Source organism: Passer montanus, unplaced genomic scaffold (assembly GCF_014805655.1).
Source record: "Passer montanus isolate IOZ18808 unplaced genomic scaffold, ASM1480565v1 scaffold17, whole genome shotgun sequence".
Taxonomy (NCBI): domain Eukaryota; kingdom Metazoa; phylum Chordata; class Aves; order Passeriformes; family Passeridae; genus Passer; species Passer montanus.
In genome coordinates, this window is record NW_024364270.1 from 3,009,591 (window position 1) to 3,037,476 (window position 27,886).

The 27,886-nt window shown below is 39.9% G+C and overlaps 1 protein-coding gene across 1 annotated transcript in view; it reads left to right on the forward strand.

Annotated features, from left to right (window-relative positions):
• Positions 1–16,156, forward strand: part of LGR5 (leucine rich repeat containing G protein-coupled receptor 5) — a 92,015-nt gene extending 75,859 nt beyond the window's left edge. The window contains exons 12-18 of the mRNA XM_039703851.1: positions 476–541; positions 738–809; positions 1,675–1,746; positions 3,618–3,743; positions 8,591–8,736; positions 10,392–10,475; positions 12,173–16,156. Coding sequence (XP_039559785.1) covers positions 476–541; positions 738–809; positions 1,675–1,746; positions 3,618–3,743; positions 8,591–8,736; positions 10,392–10,475; positions 12,173–13,263 — 1,657 coding nt within the window. The 3' untranslated portion in view covers positions 13,264–16,156. The remainder of the gene's footprint in view (positions 1–475; positions 542–737; positions 810–1,674; positions 1,747–3,617; positions 3,744–8,590; positions 8,737–10,391; positions 10,476–12,172) is intronic.
• Positions 16,157–27,886: the final 11,730 nt, after the last annotated feature.

Here is a 27,886-nt window from a genome sequence, read left to right on the forward strand (position 1 = left end):
AGAGGCAATACTGCTTAATTAAAGTGTAGAATGGGAAGCTGATTGTGGCTCTTGTCAGAAAAATACAGGATCTTCTCTGAAAAAATATGAATATATATGCTTAGTAGATTATTTTAAATTGTTAAAGTCTTCATCAGAATTTAGACATGATAACTACGAAGTCTGTGATATAAATCCAGTTTATGGATTTAAGACACTCAGCAGAAGTCTGCACTTTAGGCAGGAAATCTTCAGACAATGCAAGGAATTTGCAAATGTGGATATGGAGTTAATAAATCTTGCCTTTTCCCCTCCTCTTGCCTCTTCAGTTAGAAATCAAAATGTGACAGATGAGAAATAAGTGAGTTTGTACACTTCTTCTCTGACTGTGGATAAAAATAAATTATTTTTAATTGAGCATGAAGCTACACAATGAAAGCTATTTTTCTTTTAACATTCCTTTGATGTTAATATATTTGTTTCTTGTATAATTCAGGGATCTGTCTTATAACCTGCTGCAAGATTTACCCTGTTTTACTGCATGTAAAAAACTCCAAAAAATGTAAGTGTTAAACCACCCTAAAAAGCTTAAAAAGAAGCATCTATGTGTGTTTGAGTAGAATTAACTTGGTTATTGCTGGCTGATTTGACATACCCCAGATACACTTTATTGAAGTGGATCATAAGCACAATCTAAAACACCCCAAAGTGCCTTCCAACTGTGTTTGAAACTGAGGAGACGCTTATTGCTATTTCAGAGACTTGCATCACAATGAAATTGCTGAAATCAAAGCAGACACGTTTCGGCAGCTGGCTGCTCTTCGCTCTCTGTGAGTACCCCTAACAGACATCCACACAGGCTCTCAAAAATATGGGCTGTACGATGTCTGCCCATGATGTACCCCAAAGGATCCTTATTTCAGTTTTTCCTCACTGTGGTCTTTCACTGTGAGTTCATAACTGGGAAAGGAGAGCAAACATTGTGAGGTTTAGCACCTGCAGCAATGAATTAAAATATATAAGCTTATAGCCATAAAAACTGTCACTTCTAAATGTTTCTGGTGGAAGTAGAGAGACTTACTGGGCCAGAGCTGGTATCCGTTGGCAGGTTCACGTTATAATCAGCTCTAGGGAGTGAGAAGTCTTTTTACAGAGAACAGCATCTTGAGATGTGGAGTCCAGTCATGTGCAGGTTTCCAGTTGTCACACAGACTCATGTGCTAGAGGAATGATTTTTGTCAAGAAATTCCTCATGGTTGGAATTTTTTGCAGAATTGAAGCCATACATTTTTAAGAGTTGCTTTCAGTCTCTTTGACTTTTCAGGGGCAGTGAAAACTGAGATTAGGAAGTTAAGCCTTTTGACCATGGGTTGCTGCTCTTAGTCACATGAGAAAGTTTTAGAAGACTTAGTCCATATAACCCACCCTTCTTTCTGCTGCATTAGGAGGCTGTGAAGCAGACTGAAATGTCTTGGGCTGTGGCAGGCATTGAGATATTTTAAGTTGCCAGTTTAAAAACACCACAACTGACTAACAAAAAATTAAAAAATCCTTTGCACTATGAGATATGCAGGAGCTTATTGAAAATATTGGCACATTATCGATACTTTTTTATATTTAGGCCTCCTAATCAAGTGTTTGAAACTTCCATATTCACTCAGTGGGTATGTAATTTTCTACTCACTTTTCTTGTAGGGATTTAGCTTGGAACAAAATTAAAACTATTCACCCCAATGCCTTCTCCTCTTTACCATCTCTGATCAAACTGTAAGTATTTTAATATCTTATACATTCAATTTTTGCACTTTTCTTGCAAGAGCATACAAAAATTTAATAACTTGGTGCCCCAGCAGAAATTGAGGGTTTCTCTTGTAATTATCTGGTCTGTTGAATCCATATCTAAATGTCTGCTTTCTTGTACTTCCCCAATTCACATAGGTATTACAGCAAAGCTGCATACAACACTGTGTAATCATTTGGGGTCCATGAACATTATCAGTGCATCTGCCTCTTTTCACTCAATTTATTAGCAGTTAATCTGTTGTAGCAGTGGTAAATATTTCCTGTTAGTTGTGTTTCAGGCCTCAGGAATTGGATTAAAAATTAAATCAGAATTATTTTTTTTAATTCATCTCTATTTTATTGTTCCTCATTTGATGAAACAGTTTTTCCTCTTTAGTAAGTTCTGCCAGAGCAGTTAGTGGTCAAAACACTCTACAGCCAGATTTGAAGGCCTTGTTCACAAGCACTTCTCAGTGCTTACTAATTTATTTTTTTCCTACTTCCAACTGTCACTGTAATGCTTTTTTGATATGAATCACTGAGGCATTGGCTGTATGGGGAAGATGTGATAAAAATTCCTCTGCAGTCATCTTGCTGCATGGTTGTCACAAAAATATGATGCTGGGCATTTGCTTACAGATAATCTGGTATCTGCTAAACCTAAATTTGGAGAGGTATTATTTTCTGTTGATATGCAAAGCCCTCTGAATGGTGCATTGACAAATGCCCACACAGACAATTTTGTCTATAATATCCCTCTTGGGGCCCTTCTCAGAACTTACCTACTTTGTGAGATGAGCAGTAAATTTGGACAATACAACAGTCAGAGGAGGCTAAAGAAAAATGCCCTTGAACACAACAGTAACACAGTGTGCCAGTGTTTCCTGAAATGGGAGTCTCTAACCTTGGTCCACCTCAAGTCAGTGGTCATTTTTAGCATTGCAGTAGAACCTGAATTTCACCTTTGGTCTTTAATGGTGCTGTGTGCAAGAAAGCAGACAGTAAACCAGAGAGGTAGAAGCCCAGTGCATGAACAGACTTTATTTTCTGTCTAGGCCTTAGATTTCAGTGTATAGTCCAGACTTTCCTGTACACAAAAGCATTTTGACTGCATTAGACTTCGTTTCGTCCTCCTTGACTGTTGACCATCTGAAGTATTTCAGAGTAGATAATTGTAAGAAGGACTGAAAAAACTCATTGAATAAATAGGAGAGAGAGCAAAATAGAAAACTACCTCTGGACTCCCCCTCTTTCACTATTTTGCTGTATCACCTTAATCCCTTAGCACTTTTTCATTCACCTGTTTTACCTTCCCCAAGTTACCCATCTGTGTTCATCTGCACTGTTGTGTCTTCCCTCAGCCACTCAGACAAATTTCAGCTTGGAAATGTCATCTCCCTCTGCTCCAGCCCAGACCTGTCCCTTCCTGAAATGCACATCTTCCCCACAACGCTGACCTGCTCCTTGGGCAGCTTGCAGGGCAGCCATGCCCTGTAGCATCCCACTGAAACTTTTAAACTGTGGGAAGCTGTTTGGCTCCTTTGAATTCAAATAGTCTGGGGAGAAGGTTTTAAAAGTCATTTGCTAGTCTTAAAGCTGTCACTATGACTACTTTGAGTCAAAATTTGGGAACAGAGACCCAACTAACTACTAGATGTTACTGTTAGCTTTCTGCTAGACATAAAGGTGAGTATTCCTGAGCAGTGCTGCAGCTTTGCTGCATTCACTGGGGCCTCTGTTTACTACAGTCTTTTTTTATTGAGTTAGAAAACTTTAACCTATTTTTTCAATGTGACACTTCTAGTGCTGAAAAAAAAATGAAAACCATAAGCTGATTTTTATTTGCTGTTACGCAGGGATGTGTCATCCAACCTTTTGTCCTCTTTTCCTGTGACGGGGCTACATGGTTTAACTCATTTAAAATTAACAGGAAATCATGCCCTACAAAGTTTGATAACATCTGAAAATTTTCCAGAACTCAAGTGAGTATATCATTAAAACTAATAAGCCACATTTGTGTTCATGTGCAATGGAAGGTGTGTCAGTGTGTAACGCATGTTACTTCGTATTGTCAGTCTTTGATCTGTGCCATTAAAACTAAAGCAAATATGATAAAAATGATAGACTTCTTTTATTATGCTCACTTTCAACTGAAGAAACTATGAAGGTTTTGAAATATTAACCCCAGTAGTTGCTTAGTACGAGCCACATCTGCTTCCTGGTGATATGTTTCAAAAGCTGTTAAAACAATATTGCTGGCAGCTTGGTGATACGTCCTTCTTCTACTGGACTGTGCTCACAGAACTCCCATTATACATAATGAGAGCACAGCAAATGCAGAGGAAGAATATACTGCTGAAAGACCAAAAGATTTCACCTCTTATCTTTGAACATGATTTTTCTGTAATCTTTTGATTAAGATTGAGATAATATTTCTCAAGTATTAATAACACACTTCAATATTAATAATTTCTGTGGGTCCTCTGTGATACAGGAAGGAAGTGTCCTCTGAAGACTAAAGACAGCTCTTCCAGTCACTGGGTGACCATGGCCTGTATGGAGCTTGAACCTATGACCTTGGCATTATTAGCACAATGCTATAACCAACTAAACTAATTTCAGGGTCACGACAAAGAGGGTTTTGTCTCTGACTTCAGGATATTTGGGAGTTTCCCCTAACTCTCCTTTCATTTTTATTTTTTCATTAGAACAAGTGCAGCATATACTTTATCATGTTTTACTGTAAAATTTTGGTATCTGAAAATATGAAACAACTAAACAGTGTGCAAATAGTTAGAAAATCACAGAGTGGTTGAGGTTGCAAGGGACCTTTGAGGCTATCTTGTCTAACCATCTGCTCAGGCAGGGGCGCCTGGAGCCTGTTGCCCAGGACCACATCCAGAGAGCTTTGGAGTATCTCCGAAGATGGAGGGCCCATCCTTAAGTTTCACAGGATTTGCCTTTTGCACTGGAAAAGGCCCAGGAGCCCAAGCAGGCAGACAGCTCAAGATGCGAGCATTAACAACAAGGACTGGAGTGTTTGGAGTTCTCAGTAAGGGAATGATGAGTAGAAGTGTGGAGCTGTGTACAGCACTGGAGGGATCCATCCTAGAGCACTTTTGTGATGGCATGTTAACACAAACTGAGATAAGAGCTGCAAAAAGTGGTTCCAAGGTTAGGAAACAATGCCTTAAAGGTCTTAATAAACCCAAAAATGGTAGTTTGTCACAGGGCAAATTAGACAGTGACTTCATCAAACTGCATGAAACTATAACTTTAATATTCAAAGTACTAGAGGCCTTAAACCTCTTTTACATTAGAGATCTTGAGATAGGTCTCAGAGGCCAAGGAGCAAGTACCATAAAAATCATGATTGGTTGAGACTGAGCTTATTATTCTCTCATTGGCTTTGCCCAAATACTGAGGCAGGTGACAATTCTAAAATAATTGACATTTCTTTAAAAGAATGTAAACACAAGTAAAGTTATTACTCCAACCTGGCAATTATATAATTATGCATATACCTTTACCTAGAGGCATAACAGGTGCTGCAATAGTCCTAGAATAATCAATTATTCAACTGAATTATGAATTAAGATTTTTTAAATTATTTTCTCAAAATTATACTCTATATTAATTTCCCTTCAGCAAAACTGTGTACATTACTCAAATGAAAGTACAGTGTATTTCATCCGGGCAAATTGTTAACAAGGATGTGTCAAACTAACTTAATTCTTTTTTAAAGTGTATTCAAAGTATGATATCTAGAGTTAATTAGCATCCATAAGAACAAATTATACCCAGTCAGAAGAGAATAAGGTAAAATCCTGACCTACAGGCTGCATTACTTTTACCATAAATCAAAATGAGGTCAAGATTTCATGCAGGATAACTGCACAGAAAATGCACAAAGCACCAAACTTAAACAGACATCTAAAACAAAATGGAATTTCACCATTTGCAATTGTTGTAACTAGCCAGTGGTTACATTAAAGACAAATTCCTGTATAAAAACTTCCTTCTCATCTAAATTCATCAACACAGACACATCAAAGAGTTGAGCATCCCCTTCCCCATCTTCAGCAACAGCACTAGTACACTCTGCAGAGCTGAGCCCAGCCTACTGCAGCCAGCCTGGAGGAGGCAAAGTCAGGCTGCCAGCCACTCCTTCCTTCTTTATCTGATGCTTTGATTCAGTGCTGAAAAGAACTCAGTGCTTTGCTCCATTCATCATAACTGTGCCTTCCTGTTCACCATTAACTCCACACCTTTGTGAGGGAGAAAACGACCTTGTGTTCTCTGCTGCTTAATCTAAAAACACAAAAAAGAGGCATTCCTTGCTAGAGGAAAAAAGAATTATCAAGGGTACAGATATCATTAGTAAGATAAGGAGTATATAAAAATAAAGTTAGGCAGTGTTTCTAAGAGTTTAATTTGACAAAGTCCAAATCTAATCACCCACATCAAATAAGCACTAGCCATAAAAAGGACTGCCTCCAGCACTGTACACCTGAAAGTTCCTTCTTTGTTTTTTCTTTTTTTTTTTTTTTGTTAAATGTAGCTTTTATGAGACAAAAAACCAACCAAACAAACAAAAAAAAAAACTCCTCTGTCACCAAGAAGATCTGATGCTTATTTCCCTGCTTTGCAAAGTATGTTTTGGCCTCTGTGTTCTGGGTTGCAGCCATTGTGTGCAGCTGGGCTTTGCACACAGATTAAGCAGCATTTGCTAATTTAAAGATTATGTATATATCCTAATAACACAGGCTGAGGGGAAAAACAAACATAAACTGTTCAGATTTAAGAATGGATGCTAGAAATACCTACAGAGAGGATAAGAAATGGGAGTCTTGCTGTTTAAATATAATTTAAAATCCATGGATGTTTTTTGGCTACATCATCAAAGTAGTGGACTGGTACAATGTGGGAAATCCACATTTCCAGTGTATGACAGACCAGCAGGCTGGGACAAGCACAAGATCTGGAAATCTGTTATAGAGGTGTTTGAATAATCAGAGAATAGAATACATTTCTCTCAGTCTCTTGTGCTTAAAATATCCACTAACTGTTCATTCCCCCAGCTGTATCAATGTCCTTCCAAAGGTCTGAAGCCACAAGTTGCAGGGATCACCTCACAGAACTTTTGATAATTGTTTTTATTGTTCCAAAAGAAAGGGAATTTCTGTTTGGGGATTGGGATTGTTTTTATCCCAGATGATTAGCTATGGCTTAGTCTAGTAATCAAGGGGTTTAATACTAGTTTGTTTAAGAAGGGCTTATGGGAAATGTGTTCAAAAATGTTTAATCAAGATAATCTTATGTTAAAAGATGGCATGTGTTACCACATGCAGATGAATGTGTTAGAAATTAAATATTTAAATCTGCTGGCCTGAGGTTGCTTGACAGTTGGATCTTGGTTATTTTGAACTATTATTGAGTACCCTAAAAATTTTGTATTGGGTACAAGGGTACAGATTATTGTGGTTAATTTCCAACAGAAATGTAAGGTTATAGAATCTAAATGCCCCCAAATGCACAAATTTAAAAAAATCACTTTAGAACTTAAGATTCTGTTTGTTCCCCTTTGTACCAAGTTTTGGCTAGTGCACAAGTCTAAGTCCTGTTGGCACTGGGCCTGATTCAGCTTGATTTCTCTGCAGATTTCCCAGGGGGTTAGAGGTTGCTTATTACACTCATTATGTTAATTTACATGATTAACCTGTTGAAAGTAATCTGATAGGAGGATCTAGTTTATTCCTTTTAAGTTAATTCAGAATAACTTCTAATCACCTCTTTATCTTTGAACTTTTTGGTATATTGGGCTTTTGGAATTAAGGTGAGTTTTTAGGTTTTACTATGTGTTGTTGGTGAACTATGCAAATTAAATAGCTTTGCTTCCATAGCATAAAATGTCTATGGAATAGAAGTAGTCTACAGAACTCAGAAAGTAGTTCTTCCCTGCTCCCCCAGAATTTGTGCATCCACGAAGGAATTAAATTCGCGGTGTAGCAGAAATGTGCAATTTTCTGGCAACAGGAGCCTTCATAATCACTGGAACTCACTGACGTATATTAGTGTTAGGAATAAAAGTTATCTTAAAAGAATTAAGAATGAGTATCCTGTGTCTTGCAATGACTGTTCTCCTTTTTAAGACAATTAATAAACTAAAATTTTTCTCTTAGTGACATTTCACATACAGTGCCCAATTCCCTCACCTTTTGGTTTAGAATACTGATTTCCTGATCTTCTGCACAAGAAACAATCCCCTTTTTGCCATCTTACTGTGAAATGAGTTGAATGTGGAGAGAGGTGAATAAAGGTTGATTTCCAAAAGATCTCCTGAAGTGAAGAAATTCAGTTTGGGAAGTGTTTTGGTTTTGCCTGATAGCAGGTTGTGATCTTCAGATGTGTTTTATTTAAAATAAACCGTTAAGAAAGTAACTGTTGGATAAACTGTTGATTTACACAGTAAAATCATTGAAAAATCATAAAAGCAGAAATACAGTTCTGAGTAACATTCACTCAACAGCAAGACATAGATCTCCCACTTTCATGTCTCCTATGAAAACACATAAGAAAACTGCAGTATGCTTTTTCTAAAATTAGCCTAGAAACCATCTGCATTTCCAGTGAGGAATTTTATTTGTGAATCCTCATTTTGTATTATATGACTGAGTTTTATTCAGAGATGTTTTTACTTCCAGTTGTGGATATTTAAACTTTGGATAAACTGTGGATATTTCCTTTGTGTTAACTGTAGAGGAGCAGTACAATCCAGTAACTCTGGTGCTTAACCACTACCATGGTATGCTGCCTTGTTCTTCTGCAGGGTCATGGAAATGCCTTATGCCTATCAGTGCTGTGCCTTTGGAGCTTGTGAGAACCACTACAGAATCTCCAGCCAATGGAACAAAGATGATAATAGCAGCCTTGATGATGTTCATAGAAAGGACGCTGGACTGCTACAAATTCAAGGTAACCATCATCTTAGGCTTTTAAGTCTGCCTGAAGGCTGTGAGCAACCTGTGCTTTTAAATAAATCCAATACTCTTTACAGTTGTAGATGTGGCCTCTACCTTGTTTCTTGCTCAATAATATGTTATTTAAGTATTCCTGTGCTTAGCAAACTCATTATTTTAGGTCTGCCATTCAAAAATCTCCCTCACTTATGCACTCGTCTTTTCATCCAAATAATAGCATAATAATGTGGTAAATTAAATCTTCCCTTTATATGAGAGACAGAGTAGTTCAGCTGGTATATAATTCCATACAAGAGCAGGCCAGCTAAGATGTAGTTTCTTGCCAGCCTCAGAATGGAACATGTCCTAAGCTTACCCACACACTTCAGGGTGAGTAATAGCCAAAATATGTGGCTACTTTGGCATATTTTTTCATAGAATTGTAGAATCATAGAATATGCTGAATTAAAAGGGACCCACAAGGATCATCCAGTTCAACTCCTGACCCTGCACAGGGCAGCTCCAAGAATCACTCCATGTGCCTGAGAGCATTGTCCAAACCACTTTCCTTTGGAGCCTGTTCCACAGCCCAGTCATCCTCTGGTGAAAAGCCTTTTCTTGATATCCAACCTAAACCTGGCTCAGCTTCATGTCATTTCCTTGAGTCCTGTCCCTAGTCATGAGGGAAAGAGTTTGGTACCTGTGCCTCTGCCTCCCCTTGTGAGGATGTTGAAGACACACTGAGGTCTCCCCTCAGTCTCCTTCAGGCTGAACAGAACAAGCTACCTCAGCTCCTCATACGGCTTCCCCTCAAGGCCCTTCACCATCCTTGTGGCCCTCCTTTGGAAGCTCTCTAATATCTTTAGCTTTATATTTCTCTTATATTGTGGCACCCAAACCTGCCCCCAGGACTTGAGGTGAGGCTGCCCCAGTGCAGAGCACAGTGGAACAATCCCCTCCTTGGCCCAGCTCTGATGCTGTGCCTGATGTCCCCCAGGACAGTGCTGGCCCTCCTGGCTGCCAGGGCACTGCTGACCTGTGTTCAACTTGCCATCGACCAGGACCCCCCAGTCCCTTTCCATGGCACTGCTCTCCAGCCTCTTGTTCCCCAGTCCATGCACATAACCAGGGTTGCCAGAGAGCACATTTGTTTTCCAGGACATGAGACTACTGCATTTTTCTTCCCCTTCAGCACTAGGTCCGTTACTGGATCTGTTATGTAGGGGCACACATACATTTACACCACCCTGCTGCATTCTGTGCTATCTCTGTCCCTGCAAGCCAGTAGGTCTCAAAGTTCAGCAAGAATAGAACCAAGAATATGTGCTGGTGATGACAAAAGAAACACAGAACACTTGATTAATTCTTAGTAGTATAGCACAACAGCAGAATTCATCTTTTAAACTCCTTCCTAGACAATCACACTGCAAATTAGGCAATAGAGAATGTACCTGTAAGTGATTATTTTCAGAGAAGTAAAGATGCCAACTTTTAAATAATCCTGAGTACATTAATTCAAAACCAAGTAGGCATGTCTGCTTCTGCTCATGGTTCAGCAGGGAAAGAGATAAGACCAGGCCTTAAATACCACAGGCATTTTTTCAACTTTTACTAAAAAAAACCTTTCCTGAAAATTACAGTAACAATTCTGGACTTTTCTCTCCCCAATAGATGAGCGTGATTTTGAGGACTTTTTTCTTGACTTTGAAGAAGATTTGAAATCTCATCATTCAGTGCAGTGCTCACCTTCTCCAGGTATGAAGCTGCCAGACAGATAGGAAGTCAAGGACAGTGTTAGTAGATATTCGATATGCAGAACAAACTGTGAATCAGCTACTAGGACAGCCACATGATGTGCAGTAATTTGATGAGTGTAATACAAATACATTGCACAATAATATACAGTTTTGCATTGAATTCCACAAAACTATTCAGCCAATATGAGTGTAGAAAAAGTTTTGCCCAGTCACCAATCTCTGGGCGCCTTTTCACCAGAATTGATTCCCAATCAAGAAAATGAGAGAGGAAAGACTCTTCTACTAAGATACAGATGATAAAGGCAGCAGAATCTCTGCTCTCTCAGTCTTTTGCAAAGCTAAAGCAGTTCTTCTGAATGTCACTTGAACAACACACAATTTAGGTCTCTGTCTAGGGAATACCAATCACTACTGCACTGTTGTGTGCAGTCCCTCACAAAGGACACCCAGCACTGTAATTTTCTTTGTAGAATGTAGCCAGCCATGGTCATAAGTTTTGATTTTTTGATTCAGCAAATGTTTTCACTAGCCATTTTTCCATTCTGAAACATGAACCAAAAAAACCCAAGTGACACCTTGTACTTCAGCATTCATTTTAAGCCATGATTCTTGTTTGCAACAACAACTAATAGTAAATTTTTTAAGTAATATAAAGAGGAATAGAAAAGGCAGGAAGTCAAAGAATAGAGTTATTTGACTGTCACATATTCTCCAATGGCCTAAAGATAAGTTCTGAGTTCATTAAAACATTGCTGCCTTCAAGGTAAATTATCGGCCGACCTGAGACAAATTTTAGCTTGGATTTTTCAAATAGTATCTTAGAAAAACTTGCAAACTGACACATTATATTCTTATGCTTACTTAATGGCAGCAGCCATAGTCATAGGGAGTTCCTTTCAGCTGCAGGGTTTATGTCTTCATGGAAAAGCACAGGCCACTGTGAGGGGCTTGCGTTGCTGGCTTGTACCAAGACACGTAATGTTTCTCTGACTGCAGAGCGCTCAGCTTCAACTGCACGGTCTATTACCTCAGTAATAGAGAATACTTCAAGTATTCAGCAAGCTTCAGTCATAATGACCACCCAGCTTCAACTGCACGGTGTATGCACCTCAGCAATAGAGAATACTTCAAGTATTCAGCAAGCTTCAGTCATAATGACCTGACTTCAGACACAGGAGATCCAAAAAGGCAGCACTCCCAAATGCAAAGAGACACAATTTTCTTGGACTGAGTAATGACATGTTATAAGGTAGCCAAAGCATATCTGTCCATATCCATTGCATCACCAGGACTCATTAGGAACCTGTTTTAATTTAGTTAGAGGTAACATTTTCAGTGTTTTTCACACACTGACAAATATCACAGCATTTCTTGAAACTACAAGAGTTGACATTCACACTGCAGTAGTACTACAAGAGTTGACATTCACAAAAAGAAACCCATAGACTACTTGTGATGAAGGCAAAGAGTCATGTGCACCACTAATGCAATATGCATCACACGTTTAGCAGCATGTTATCAAGGTCTCAGATTACTCCAGAGAAAGTGCAAATTTCCAGCTCCCTTTATATACTAAAATTCAATCTTTGGCTGTGCTGAGAATCTGCAAGCAGCATGAACTTTAGTGTCTTAGAAAGCACAAGGGTTTTTTTGTTTACATGGGCTTCCCTTACCCTTTTTATTTTGGCATTTCAGGTCCCTTCAAACCATGTGACCATCTGTTTGGTAGCTGGCTGATCAGAATTGGAGTGTGGACCATAGTTGGTTTGACCTTTATTTGCAATGCACTGGTGTCTGCTACAGTTTTCAGATCTCCATTGTATATGTCCTCCATAAAACTTTTGATTGGTTTGATGGCCATTGTAAATGCCCTGATGGGCCTGGCCAGTGGAGTACTGGCTAGCGTGGATGCATCCACTTTTGGTAGCTTTGCTGAGTATGGAGCTCAATGGGAAAGTGGAATTGGTTGCCAAATAACTGGCCTTCTCTCCATTTTTGCTTCAGAGGCTTCCATATTCCTCCTTACCCTCGCTGCACTCGAACGTGCATTCTCTGTGAAACATGCTGCAAAGTTTGAAACTAAATCCTCCACTGCTAGCATAAAAGTTGCCGTTTCCTTTTGCTTTATGCTGGCACTAATCATTGCAGTGATACCCCTTCTCACGGGAAGTGAGTATGGGGTTTCTCCACTCTGTTTGCCACTCCCCTTTGGAGAGCCCACTGCTATGGGCTACATGGTAGCCCTGGTATTGCTGAACTCCCTTTGCTTTCTGGTAATGACTGTTGCTTATACAAAGCTCTACTGTAGTTTAGAAAAGGGAGAACTAGACAATGTTTGGGATTGCTCTATGGTCAAACATATAGCCCTGCTACTTTTTACTAATTGCATTCTTTATTGCCCTGTGGCCTTCTTATCTTTTTCCTCCTTACTAAACCTCACTTTTATCAGCCCAGAAGTGATTAAGTCAATACTTCTAGTGATTGTCCCTCTGCCAGCATGTCTAAACCCACTGCTTTATATACTTTTCAATCCACATTTTAAGGAGGATTTGGGAAGTCTGCGAAAGCAAACTTTGATATGGAGGAGATCAAAACATGCCAGTCTGATCTCTGTGAATTCAGAAGACATAGAAAAACAATCTTGTGACTCAACACAGGCATTGGTAACCTTCACAAGTGCCAGCATATCATATGATATGCCCACCAGCAGTTCCCTAATGCCACCCTCTTATCAAATGACAGAAGGCTGCAATCTTTCGTCAGTCGCATTTGTTCCCTGTCGCTAGTTGCAGAAACAATACAGAAAATACCTCTGTTTACAAAATTTTTAATCCCAAAAGTAAGTGTGAATGTGTGCATAAGAGTGTAGAGTGCCTCTATGCACCTCAGAAAACAGACAGTGACAGAACTTGCAGCAGGCTGAAAATCCAGTACTTGAGCCTGCTCAGCCTGCTCCCGAAATGCTGGGATGAAGGGAGGAAAGGAAAGCTGCTGAAGTTTGTGCACTTGTATCAGCTGCTCTCTTTTAAAGTAGCGCTACTCAGAAAGGGCATCAGTTGGTCAAGAACAAAAATAGCATATTAAAGTTGTAATATTTTTTCAAAGCATCAGCTGATGTTTTCAGGGGTTGGGTTATTTTTTTCCTGTTTATTGCAATTTGGTTTTAATAATAGTTTTTCAGTGCCATGATTGTTTTTTCTAAGCATCTCTGTACGGCCTTTGTTCAGCAAGGTATCTAAAGGGAAGAGTAGTCCTGTTAAAGTCCTAGAGGTTTCTGCAGAGTACCCTTTAATGAAGTTCCATGTTTGATAAAGCTGATTAAATGGTTTAATTGGCACTGGGTTTGGATTTTGGAAGTCAAGTCTCACTTGACAAAACATTTTTAATTGTCAGCAAAAGCTAAAAAATTAACATGATGTGAAAGAAGTTGATCAAAATCCTGTCAAGCATTTTAAATGTAATTGTAAATGGCAAGGCATTGTCTCATGGGTATTTTTCTAATGAGGTTCTGCATAGTTTGGTCCTGAATTGCTTTCATGTCAATAGAATTACTCCCAGAATTACTGATGATAAAATTGGCAGATGACTTGTTTAATCTGAAGGTGGAAAATACTACATAGAAAGTTATCAATATAGAAAAACTGGCATGCTGAGAACTATTAAAGGACACCAAAGGCACTCAGACAGAAACGTTAATTTAAGGTAATTTGTCTAGGAGCAAAAACTGTAATCCTGCTCATGGCATGATCTCTGTCTCACAAAACAGTGATTCTAGAAAGCTGCTAGTTCTTAGTCACTAGTCAGACAGAGGTTTAGAGGTCACCGTGTCCTTTCGGATAAGGATAGCCAATATCCTTAGCAAAGGCAATATCAAGCAGGAGTGAAGAGGCTGTGTGATCTGTGTTCTTAGCACTGATGCAAGCACTCCCAGGATATTTCAAATGCTTCTTGCATTCACATGTTGTAAAGAACATAGTGAAATTGGAAAGGATATGAATATCATAAATGTAAAAGAAGTTAAGAAATAAGTGATTTTATCACAGTTTATAAGTAGCTGCTTCTGGGATACAGAAGCTTGAAGGCAGAGAACTACTCATCTGAGAGAAGAATCTGGTATGCTTAACTGGAAATTGACATTAGGGATATGCAGCCTAGAAATAAAGGTGAAAATTGTTGATAAGAGATGGTCATTAGCTAGTGAAATTACTGTCACCAAAAATCTCTAAATTCATATTGGATGTGTTGCCAAAAAATATACTGGAGCAGCTGTTGAAATTCAGGGACTTCTGATGGCTTTAGTTTAGAAAAAGGCTTGATTAGGTTAACAGAGTTCTCTGACTTTAAATCTGTTAATACTTTGCTGAATCAAGGCATGTATGTTTACACATCAGAAGGATCCTAGTTAGAAAGAAGAGACTTCAGTCCTTGCCAAGTCTACTGTTAAAATATCTCAGACAATAGAGCCACCTAGTATATAATTTTTTGACCTTATCCAAGCCATCAGGGCATATCCCAATATTCTTTTCTCAGAGCTGGCAGCTTTTGCTTAAATAAACTGATAATTTGAGACAGAAAAAAAAATTCCTATTTTTGTTGTTGTTAAAAAGAGTTCCCTAAGGAGTAACATTTCATAGCCCAGTATTTGCTGCTCAGTTAATGGCCACTCAGCCTCCAGGTGAATGAGACTAATTTTTAACATTAGGAACCTTAGGCTAGGCCCAGCAATTAAGGTAATCCGTTACAGATGATCTCTGTTGTTCATCTGTTCCTGTATCTGAAACTTCCTGGGACTCCAAGGATGGATTTTCACAATGAAGAATTTGCTGCCAACAATGCATATGCCTTCATTTTCTTGTCCATTCACACTGGCATATTTTTAGTTTTGCAGTTACAGATGGCATCAGTTGACTTTGGCTGATATGTTCATCCTTCAGGGAAAAAAAATGAACCAATTCTGAAATTATGTATGATAAAGTCAGCTGGGTACTTATCTTAATCCTTTATCTCTTGTGGCTTTTGAAGCAGTGCAGCACACAGCTGCAGAAACGATGCCTGAAACCACTTTGGATTAAACAGAGGATCAGTCAACCATTGCACAATACCTATTACCATGTTTACTTAGCTTTAATTTAACTGGGGTCCATCTGTGCTGCTCTGCTTAATGTCAGTGAGGTTCCTTTCAGCTTGCTATATTTAAGAAGTTTGTAAAGAAATTTGAGAAGCAAACAATGTTATAATTCTGAAGGCTAGTTTAAAAAAGCTTCTTTTATCAGAACTTTTTTAGCTTGCAGAAGGTCCTAAAGGCTTTGTGACTTATTTTTATAAGCTTGTTTGAAATATTTTGATCAGATATTTTTAACTTGAAATTGTTAAAATTCATTTAACAGATTTTTAAAGTAAAATGTGTAAATATAGAACTGTATTTATTATTACAGTGAAATACAAGTACAGTAAAGGACATGAGATTAAGCCCTGTACAGTTTCATATTGATATTTGCTATATTTTCTGCTCATATATGTTACTAGATCCATTATCTGTAAATAATATAATGTAAATGTGTAGTGATGTAAATAGGTAACATGCTTTCTTTTCTATCAGTGTTCTGAACATATGTAAGTTGTAATAAAATGTGACTACACAGTAAAGAGCATTTAATCATGACCTAAAACCTCACAAAATAGTGTGCATTCTCAATTAATCCTTTCCAATTTATTGCAAATATTTACACTACCTCTCTAGGTGTCTGAAATTGGACAAAATATAAGTTACAGGTTGTGTGCTGTAAAAAAAAAAACTGTAGAAAAAAAGAAAAAGAATAGTAGTGTTTCATTTCAACACAGACTAAATCTTTTACCAAAACTTCACTCTCAGACCCTTATGAAGAGCTCCCACTCCCTGTGCACACTGCTGTAACTTGATGACCTCTCACAATTGCCACAGGTGACACCAGCACCTCCGGCTGTGTGACAAGGGTGTGCATCAGGTCAGGCACAAGTTACCCACAACCTGCAGACCATACACGAGAGAGAGGCAATTCAGCTGCCCTTCTAACACTGCTGCTTCTAATAGAAGACAGCAAATTCTCCCACATCATTCCTTATTTTCTCCCTGATCTGGAAGGTGAAGCCAGTGAGGGGAAAACCATCACCTGATATGTGGCAGAGGGGCAGCAGCACCGGCAGGTGTGAAATGGATGCAGGTGCTGAGGGCACATGAAAGGGGGGGCTTAAAAGAGGTTGCTCAGGCTGCAGCAGAACTTCCAGCTCAGTTGAATTAAAGGCAGGCAGCAGCTAAGCACAGCTTGTTGTCATCTTGTAGGCAGCAAGAACAGGTACAAGAACAAATGCATTCTTGTTAAGAGAGAGTGCAGCACAGAACAGTTACACCTGTTTGGTTCTTTGGAGATGGTGATTGTAGGTCATTCCCATGAAGTATTTGAAACAAAGAAGTAAAATGCCAATGAAGCAAAAACTCTCAGAAAGCAATTGTTTAGTCTGGAATTCATATGGCAAGTAATGGATTACAAAGATTTTTAAAAAGAAAGTAGAATTGTCCTTTATTTAAATGGATTTTAGAATAGCATGCAGGTTCTCAGGATAGATGAGGCTACTCTGGGGAAGGTCATTTCAGCCAGAAGGGCCTGTGCAGAAGAAGTAAGTTTGTTGAGTGAGTTTTAGAATACTTTTATTGGAATAGGACAGACCATCAGAGAATGGGAATAAGAAAGCCATTAATTATCTTTAGGAGCAAAAAAACAGAAGTATGGCAAAGCATAGGGGAGTGCATAGCTCAGGGAGGACAAAGGCCATCAGGAGACAGGATGCAAATGGGTGGAATTTTATGAGATATTAATTAATATCTCATAAATAATATCTCATATGAGATTTTAAGAAGCATGATGGAGTTTTGTGAAGGATGGGGAGTTCAGCGTGGATACAAAAAGATGGAAGTGTTGTGGTGGCTAAGGACATTGAAATGGTGAGAAAACAAGCAAGTAAAGGTGATTTCACATGCACGCGTGCACCAGACACTGTAAGCAATATTAGAGCCAGAAACCATAAGGAAGAAAAATGAAATTGCATTATTTTAGGAGGAGAATAGTACAACTTGAGCAATGAAGGGAAAGAGAATACCTAGAAAGGAAGAATGAGCTGGTTGGTGAAAGCCTCAATGCAGAAGGGAAAAACAGGCACCGGGGGTACACATCTTGATATGTGGGAATGAAATTGCATTATTTTAGGAGGAGAACTTGAGTAATGAAGGGAAAGAGAATACCTACAAAGGAAGAATGAGCTGGTTGGTGAGAGCCTCAATGCAGAAGGGAAAAACAGGCACCGGGGGTACACATCTTGATATGTGGAAGAAAGACTTTTATTGATTATGTACCACATAGTGAGCAGTACTGCCTGAGGTCACAACATCAGTGTTCTGGGCAATGAGCTAGCACACATGCACAGGGGACTTCTCTCTGAAAGCACTCATGCCACAGACCTGTAGTGTTGCCTGCAGTAACAACTGAAGGAGAGTTTATTGCAGGTTTGTGCGACGGGTTATTTAGGGAGGCCAGACAGAGCATGCCTCTACTCAGGCTCACCAGATACATTACTGAGAATGTATTATTTGGGAACTCAGTCCTCAGAGAGGTTGCAGATAGCCAAGAAAAAAGAGCTAGTCCGAGATACAGTGAAAGCCGTAAAGAAGATGGGATCACCTGTAAAAGAATGGATGGGGATAAAGGCCAAGCCTTCACAGCAGAGAAGCACAGAGAATGACACCACATCACCAGTGCTGTACCAGGTGGGCATGCAGCTTCAGTCTCTGTCCCCCAAAGAGAGGAGAACATGCATGACTAATGTGGTGATAGTAATTGATCTCAAATGGAGAGCAGCCACTTGTGCAGTCCTTGCTGGTGCTGCTGCTCCATTTGCTTCCTCTCCCTGTGACCTACATGTACCAGACAGTAGCAGTGACCTATATATACTAGACAGTGAGAAAGCTGCTACCATGTAAAGTACCAAACTATCTCCTATCCAAATCATCTGTAACAGGAATTTCAGCTTATCAGGGAACCTCTTTCTTCCACTGACTATTGTGTAAAACTGTAATAAAAATATAATCAGACATTTTTCTGTCGTAGTTTAGGTTGCTGTATGAAAGGTAAGATGCTGAAAATTTCATTGATCGATCACTTAAGAAGGGCTTAAATAATTAAAAATGTAGCAAAAGTAATGTTTTCTTTAGGAAAACACTGGAAGACAAGGTAGTGGAGACAGAAGAGAAAGACAATGGATACAAAAAGCTAACAGTATAAAAACAGAAGTAGGATCACAACAGCAGCAGCAGCAGTGTCAGAAAATTCTTTTCAGATCCATGAAGCACAGTAATTGTGCAGATGCTCAGGTGCTGCAGAAGACAGCTCTCAAACTCCAGGAGAGCTGTACTGCTTCCACCAAGGGAGGGACCAGGATCTCCACAAACCATAACAAGCACCTCATGTTCTCCTTCATTAACATGCACCAAACAAGGGATAAGTCTGTCCTTCTGCAACAATGTTATTGTGAAAAATAATGTGGAGTTAAGCTTAGAAAACTGATTGAATTCTTTATATGTCTTTGCTTGAACAGAATCCCAGCTACATGTGATTAGAAATTTTAAAGGAAAATGCAAATTTACCCATGCTAATACATAAAGCAGAAGAGATTCCATGTGTTGTACCTAACCCTGGCAAATATACTGGAAAGAAAAGGCAGTATCAACATTAGGAACATCTTGTTCATATAATGAGAATCACAGTCTTGTGCTCCAGTGACTCTGGAGACGTAGGAAACATGAGTATGTTCTCTACATAAAAAAATTTGTTGTGGCATTTTCAAAATTATCTAAAGATCCAATCTCAGTCATAAGAAAAAACAAACATTAAGAATATTCCTCTTGAGAGCTGGCCCATAGCCAGGATTTCTAAAAACCTTGGTTACAGACAAAGAGTCCACTCAAAATCCCTATTTAATTTTTTCACAGGTGGTAACTTGTCACCTTTACTTCCACTTGTCAAGTAAAAAATATGCTTTGTTTACAAGAGGAAAACTGTCCATCTGTGAATCTAAATACTTCCACTAAGCTTTATGCATGCACATACCAGATTCTTCTGCAGGCAGCCTTGAAGGTCTCAGGACTCCAAAACTAATTCTTGAAGGAAGTTTCAAACATCTCCTTCTGCATCTGGTGTCATTCTCCATATGCAATCACTGTTTTGACAGGTGTCTGCAGATATTCTCAGCGTTTCCCATTCATGAACTAACCCATTCCTGGAGGAAGGACCTCTCCCAGCCTTCTAAGAAAAAAGTAATAGGGGAGATTGTTCTACTCAAAACAGGTGTTTCATCTCTCATAGGAAGTACCACAGCCCTCTGGGAAGTCCTTCTAGGTCTCTTTACTGGTTAGTTATGAAAATGAACTCCAGAAAGCTTTGCATGGCCAGAGAATGAATTCTAGAGTATGAAATCAGGGCTTCAGAGTTAGACACTGAATGCTAGTGGGGAATGGCTCAAAGAATTGGCCATTTGCAAAAGCAGCAGGTGCTTTGCTGACAACATGCAAGGGAAGAGCCCAGGTGAGGAGGAGGTGCACACCCTCCACCAGAGGCTACAAACAGGGGTTTGAGCCACATGAGAGAAGAGAAGAAACAGATCTTGGGAGATGGGATAGTACTTTTTATCACCCTAGAATCCTACATTACATAACTGGCTCAGGTGTAAAACTTCCCTCTGAGGGAGATACTGGGACATTTACAGGTAGGTCTGAAGGTTCATCCCTTGTGATGGGGAATAATTGGCTCAACTGTGCTGAAGTGAGAGGCAGCTGTCATGTCTTAGAAGATGCCATAAATCTCTGAGGGAGATACTGGGAAATTTACAGGTAGGTTCATCCCTTGTGATGGGGAATAATTGGCTCAACTGTGCTGAAGTGAGAGGCAGCTGTCATGTCTTAGAAGATGTCATAAACCATCAAAAACCCCCAAAATGCCACGTGATCCAAAGTGTTGCATCATACAGTGTAAAACTGCCCTGTCAGAGGAGGTACCTGGGCGTTGCCACTGAGCCTGAGCATATATTAACACACTGGACTTTGTGTTTCATGGGCTTCCCCAGCCCTGGCAGATCAAGACCGCCACCATCACTTCGACCAGCAGACATCTAAATTGCAAGAATCAAGTCTCATCACTGCATCCAAGGATGGTGACTGTATACTTTTCTCCCTCCTTTCCCTTCCTCTCTACTTTCTCTTTTTCTCTCTTTCTTCTCCAAAGTTGTTATTCTCAAAATATATTGTAAGTCAGACTACAAACTTCTAGTCAGTGCCTCAGTAAGTGCCTTGTTATGTCTGGGTAAGTTAAAGGTGGCTACACTTAAGTTTGTGAAGCTAAAATTTTTGAAGTTCATTACTTTGTCTGGATCTGGTTTTAAAATACCTTACACAAGTACCTTAGCCTGCCTTAATGTTCTAAAGTTTTCAAGCAAATGCTTGTTATTCAACTTCCTCAGAATTTTTTTGTTTCTTCTGTGCACCATCCAGAGTGAATCCAACAACATTCCCCTAAACCCATGGAGTGGATTGCAGCATAACATTTTAGTGCATGAAGTGGGAAAACAGTTTCCTGACATAACTGAATGCCTTACTGTGAATGCAAAGTATGAAGAAATGCGCTTTATTTTATATATATTTGTCCCAGTATACAGATAATACTCCAAATTGTTGGAATTTCCCATGGGTTTTTTGTTAGGGGTTTTTCGTCTGGGGTTTGTGGGTTTTTTTCTAGGTTTTTTAGTAGGTTTGGACAACAGGACATATTCTGGAAAAGCCTCTACTTCCCTGGAAACCCAGTCCTGCTCAACCTGGTAACCCAGGAAACCTTCTCCATCTTATTCTGGAGGACTTGCAGAGCTAAAGACACCAAGCCCTAAGACATTGAAGACTGTTCCTCTAATAGGACAGTGACATTCTTGCTGAGCTGAAATAAGGCAATAAAGCACACAGGATGGAAGCTAGGAACACTGACAGCAGGGTTTGGCATTTGTTCATTACCACAAAGACAAGGAGTCAGTGTGCTCTGTCAGAGAAAAATACACTTTCACTTGGCAGAGAGGTAAAGTCAGAGCAGACTGGAAACTAGAGGATCACCATGGGTCAGAAAGCTTGTGCAATTACCTTAGAAAAAATAGAGACTTCATATCAGAAAAATATTCTTTGGAGTTTTCTTCAGAGAAAGTGCCCCAGCTCTCCAGCCCAAGCTCTCCAGTAAGAGGTTTCTGTCTGTGCAGTGAGTGGTGCCAAAATATCTGCCTCAGGAAATGCCACCTCTGGAATTGAAGGCAGCCTCCGTGGCTTCCTGAAAAAAGCTGCTTTGCAACTGAAAGTCATGAGCTCTCCTTGCTCTGGGCTGAAAAGTACCCCAAGCCAAACATAAGTTTGTCCATCTGTAGGAGAGCAAACATAGAGATGTTGTATAGAGATTGAGTTTCTTATTGTGGGGAAAAAAAACACGAGAAAAGACCTTTGAAGATGCTGGAGCAAAAGCACTTAAAAAAAATCTCATAGTCATCAAGTTTCTCATTCAAAAAAGCAGCCAAGAGAAACCAAAATGACAGTGGGCAGACTGTGTATGGCCCCACATGCTGGACACAGGGGAGGATTGTACTATACCTTTTATTGGTATTACAGAAACAGTAGAAAACAAAAAATAACCCATAAATAATTGTGTTTTATTGGGTTCATCAAGTGCTAAGTTTGGTGAACTGACAGACTATTCAAAATTCAAAGAGCTTTACACTTCTATTCCCTCCACTTAAATAGGAATAGGTAATACCAGCTTGGATAGAAATTAAATACAGGTCAAAGTAAAATATCAGTATTTATAATTTCATTTCTATCTCTGGATACTGCTTTTCTACTTACAAAAACTGATTGGCTTTTCCTTCAAAAATTATCTCTCTTTTTCCTATTCTCTTGATACTATTCTTTGTATGAGACTGTGGGTGCATGTTGACTGTGGGTGTGTGTAGGACTTTACAGGTCTTTAAGCAATTTCCCCCCAGCCCCCCAGAGGATTTAACAGTAAGAAATCCATTTTGTGAACCACAGATGAACTGTTCTCAGTATCAGTTTCTCTCTACTTTTATTATTATATGTGTTAGGAGAGCCCTTTGGAGCTTTGGTCTCAGACCAGAATCTGGCTGCTCTCAGCACTGCAAAAACACAAAAAGCAAAATCCTAGTTGGAAGCTGTCAGAGCTATATCCTGAACACAAGTGAGCATAAAGAGAAAGAACACAAATGGATAAAAAAGTCCACAGACCTTTGCAGCATAGAATTCAGAAGCTTTCCAAGGGATTTCTTCACTTCAGTGGATTTCAGCAAGTGTTTATTCCCATACCAAATATTCCTATTTGCACAGTGGAATTTCTCACATTTGTAGGCAGTGAACTAAAAACTGCAGCGTAGTCCTAAAAACTGCTGCTTTATGGTAGAGTGAAGCACTTCTCATAAAATCTAGGCCCTCATAAATAAAACATATAGTCTGATTTTTAATTTTTTTTAACATAAATGACAGACAATAGAGCTATTGTCCACTAAGTATCATTCTTACACCAAGAGCCTTTCATAATGACAGCAGCACCTTAAAAGTGCTTTGATCTATGAAGGACCAAATATCTTTGTTTCCTATTAACATAGCTCTCTTTCCCAATAGAGCACAGAGCATTTCTGATAATGGCACTCTTATTGCAATAATTAGAAAAAGATTGTTCAGCTCTATTTCCCCTTTAGAGCTCCCTAGCAAATTTCTCTTTTTGTGTCATTCAGATTTTCTATCCCAAATACCTCTGTCATAAGGAAAAAATTGTAAAGTTTCACTTTTTATGGCTCAGAAGTTTAGGCTGCCAGTGTGATGTTAACCAGCCATTAAAAGATTCAGAAAAAGGATCTAAACTAAAAAGTAAGCCATCATCTTCTAAAAATAATGTATTTTTAAAATGTGAGATTTTCAATAAATGTCATAGATCTTTTAATAAGGTAGCAGAAATGTGCCCTGGCTTTATTTGCAAGGGAGACATGAGAAAACACTCCAGGAAAAGCTTTCCCAAGGGATCTGAGGGTGTAATGTGACCAGAAGCAGAATTTGCAGGACAGATGACAGACAGAGGAAGACACTTGCTAAGAGAGTATTCCCAGACATCCTATTGGAAGCTTAGATTTCTTACTTTGTGTTGCTCTGCAATGCTCAGCCTTTTGCCTCTTCCATCAGGGCTGTAGCTCTGAGGTCGCAGGCAGTCAGGGCTGGGTGGAGGATGTCAGCCTTTTTTTGCCAGGCATTTAGTGCCACCATGTGCCCAAGTGTGCCTCACTGCCACTGGGAAACGCCTCTACAGCTCCTGGTTCAGCAAGTCCTCCCTTTCTGAAAGGCTCAGAGGGACAGTTTGAGAAAACTCGCCATGCAAATTTGAGGATTTATGGCAGAAGGCACCTTTCCAGCCTCTCCAGCCTTGGTGGGGGTGGAGATGGACAAAAGGCTGGCAACGGAAGCCCTTTGGCTTCTATGGTGTTCCAGTCTGAAACAGCATCCTTGATCAGCAAGGTAGTTGCAAGTCACAGCAAAACCTTTTGCATGCAGAAGGGAAATAATCAAATAGATCAACTGATAAACTGATCAAAGAACTCCAGAATTATAAGAGAAAAGGATGTCATCAGCAGCATGAGGAAAATTACATCTGGAAAGTCAAAGGCAAAGAAAACAGACCCCAGCCAAGCAGCTCTGGGAAAACAGTGACAAGGAATCATGTGCAGAGGACTCCCATGTCCCTACAGAAGAACGGACATGGTCAGGAAATCAAGGAAACTAAGTGTATTGACACAGTTATTCATATCTGTGCATTTATTATTTTATGAAAGGCCGGTATTCCTGTTTTCTTCAGCTATCTAAAAAGGTAAGCTTTAAATCCAGAGTGTTTGGAAGGCTGAACGACAGGGATGTTCTGAATCTATTGAGTGTTCACAATTCCAAAACCATACAGCACATGGGACATCAGAAAGTGTGTTGGAGAAGCCAAGGAGGTGGCCAGTACTGCAGCTGACTTTGCCCCCATGTGCACAACCTAAATGCTTGCAGCCCAGCACATGTGCAGGCGGGCAAATCACAGTAAGGATGTATGACCACTCCTCAAAAGCAGAAATGTCCTAGAATGTACCTCCATCTGCACACATTTGACTGCTCAGTCGAGTTGGAATCTTATTGCCATCACCACCACCACAGTTTCTATAGGCTTTATGGAAAAATAATCATTTTATTAAGAAAGCATCCCCTCTTTCACCCTGTATAACTGTGTATATACTTGTTTTTACACCCTACAGTCCTGGGAAGGTTGACATGCTAGCTCAGAGGAAGAGATGTGAGCTGCACTGCAGAGCTTCAGCAGAAAGAGCACTCATTCCATCAGTGCCACCAGCCCAGCTGCTGCCTCCAGCAAAAGGCATCAGGATCCCTTCTTCAGCATTTTGTACACTCAAGACTTCCAGGGTCCCAGTTCCATGTAGCAAAGAGCCAGGAGGCTCCAGTCAGTGCTTGGTCCTGTGAGCTCCTCTGCCTCCAGAGTGCCAGCACACAACTTGCCACCTGCTTCTAGACACAATGGCTACTTCTGTACTGTGAATTCCACTGTCTGGGGATATTGTCTGCCCTCAAAGCATCATCCAGGTGTAGCTACACACACTCACTCCAATCCCTCCTTCCCCCAAAATAAGGGAAATATTCTTGTCCATAAACTGTCTCGGGAGCAGTGTCTGATCTACACGTTAATTCACCAAACGAAACTGGGACAGGTGCTGCATGGGCCCAAACCACGTCAGGGAGCCTGCTAACAGCAGGCTGAACTATTAGCCTCAGCTTAAGTCTGTGTTTTGCCCAATCACATTAATATAACCAATGTTTCTGGAATTTCTGGCACAAATCCAATGGTTCAGAGGGATGGAGTCCAGGGTGTAGGTATCAGTGTGTCCAGCGGAATTGGATGCAGTATATCCAAGGAAACTAGGTGTATTTCTTGACTTTGCTTAGAGACTTCCCATCCACTTCATTGTACAGTTGCCTGCAACCTAGGAAATACAAAACCCAGTGCTGGATGAGGCCCAGTAGGCAGCCTCATCAGTGGGTACTTTGTGACTGGATCAAGACTTCTTAACTCCAGGTTTCTATGGATGATTGTGCAGCCATTTCTACATATTACAGCTTAGAAGTTCCACTACATCAAAAATCAGTGTTCAGTACACAGAGTGAGCCCAGATGCTGGCATTGTACCTGCATCTTCTGTGCCCCTCTAAGTGTTAGCTGAGAAGACCAGGCTGAAACAGTTTTTATTGCTCCATTTCCACAAAGGCTTTTCATTACATAAAGCCTCTGGACTGCTTAGTAGAATTGGGCACAAAAAGAGGCAGAAAGAAACCAAAAAAAATAATCAAGTCTAACCTTTGATCTCAGTTCATCTGATAAAGCCCTGGCACAAGGCCTTCAAAAATAACTCAATATAGAACTCCGAAAGTATTATGCTGCACAAGTGATAAAAGCACATGCTTTATTTTCATTGGCACTTTACAGACCCTGACCCTCTCATGTGCTGATTTCAGACACAAAACACTTACTTTTTGCCTCCCAGATGAATTCCACTGGTCATTTTCCTATCATGTAATTATAAAGCCATTTACATTATATATGGTGTGGCATCTTTCTCTCTCCACAATAATCTCCCCCAGATGAATTCCGCTGGTCATTTTCCTGTCATTCTAAAGCCATTTACATTATATATGGTGTGGCATCTTTCTCTCTCCACAATAATCTCCAGACAATCCACCAGATTATGCTGAGGCTTTACAGCCAGAAAACATATGGAAGCAGGAGTTCCTACTTACAGAGTCAAAACAACTCCACTGAGCTGGTACACAAGTGCCACGTGCCAGTCAGTCCTCCTCAGCATTTCTCAGCTGAAGCAAACAGATGCACTCTAAAACCAAGTTCTTTGCCGTCTGAACAAGACTGTTACCCATAATTCAGTCTTTGGCTTTATCCAAGTCCCCTACATTTGGCTTCTGACAACACAGCACTGTAGAATGCACCTGCTACAGGACTTGGTCTTGCTATGCACCATCTTCTGCATCCATCATCAAACCCTCGGCACAGACTGCATGGCAGTCTTTATGCATAGCTTCAGCTATCTTATGACTTTTGTGATAATAATTTTCTTAACCATGGAGTTTATCCTCTGAGTAGAGAGATTCTTAGTTAATCCTCTCTCAATCACTTTAGAAATGACGGAATCGTACCTGTAATTGCACAGTTTGGAACCACTGCCCTTTTGAAAGCATTCTTTAGTGTCTTTGGGCTATGTCAGGTGATGTAAAGAATGTACTGCCACTATTTCCTGCTGTCCCAACAAGGGTTTTCAAAGTTTGACTTCTCTTGGCTGTACAGAGTTTTGAACAGTGCTGTTAATCTTCCTACTGAAATCTATCCAATCTATCCTGGCACAGAAAGGTGCCTTAAGGTCTCTTCTAGAAGACAAAGGAAGTTCACAGAATGTTTCAAAATCCTTATTTTGGCTGGGGTAGAGTTAATTTTCTTCCTAGTAGCTGGTACGGTGGTGTGTTTTGGGTGTAGTATGAGAATAATGTTGATAACACACTGGTGTTTTGGTTGTTGCCATGTAAAGCTTATACAAAGTCAAGGACTTTGCAGCTTCTCATGGTCAGTCAGGACAGCTGACTGAAACTGGCCAAATGGATATTCCAGACCCTATGGTATCATGCTGAACAATAAAACTGTAACTGGTCGGGATAAGGGGATCCCTGCCCAAGGATGGGCTAGGCATCAGTGCGTGATGAGTAACTGCAATGTACATCACTGGGAGTGTGGGTGGGGGGTTTTGGGGCAAGTGGGTTATTTCTGTTTTCTCCCTTGTCATTATAACTGTCACTGTAATTGTTTGCATATTGTATTTTAATTATTAATATGTTACTAAACTTCAACTGTTCTTAAACCAACCCATGCATTTTACTTTCTTCCTGATTCTCCTCCTCTTCACACCAGGGAAGGAGGGGGTGTGAGTGAACTCAGTTGTATAATATTGAGTTGCTGGCTGGTGTTTAACTGCAGCAGCCCTTTTTTTTTTGGTGCCTGACATGGGGCAATGAAGGGTTGAGATAACAACAAATACGATTATAGCTTGCTCTCAGAGCTGTTGTGCTTGTTATCTGAGTTGCACCACGTTGTACTTTAATGCTGGTGTATGATATGACAGAATTGCTGGTTATGAAACAAATCCGTTACTTGTACTCGGCACTGCTGTCATCTTCGGACTTTGTGAGCCG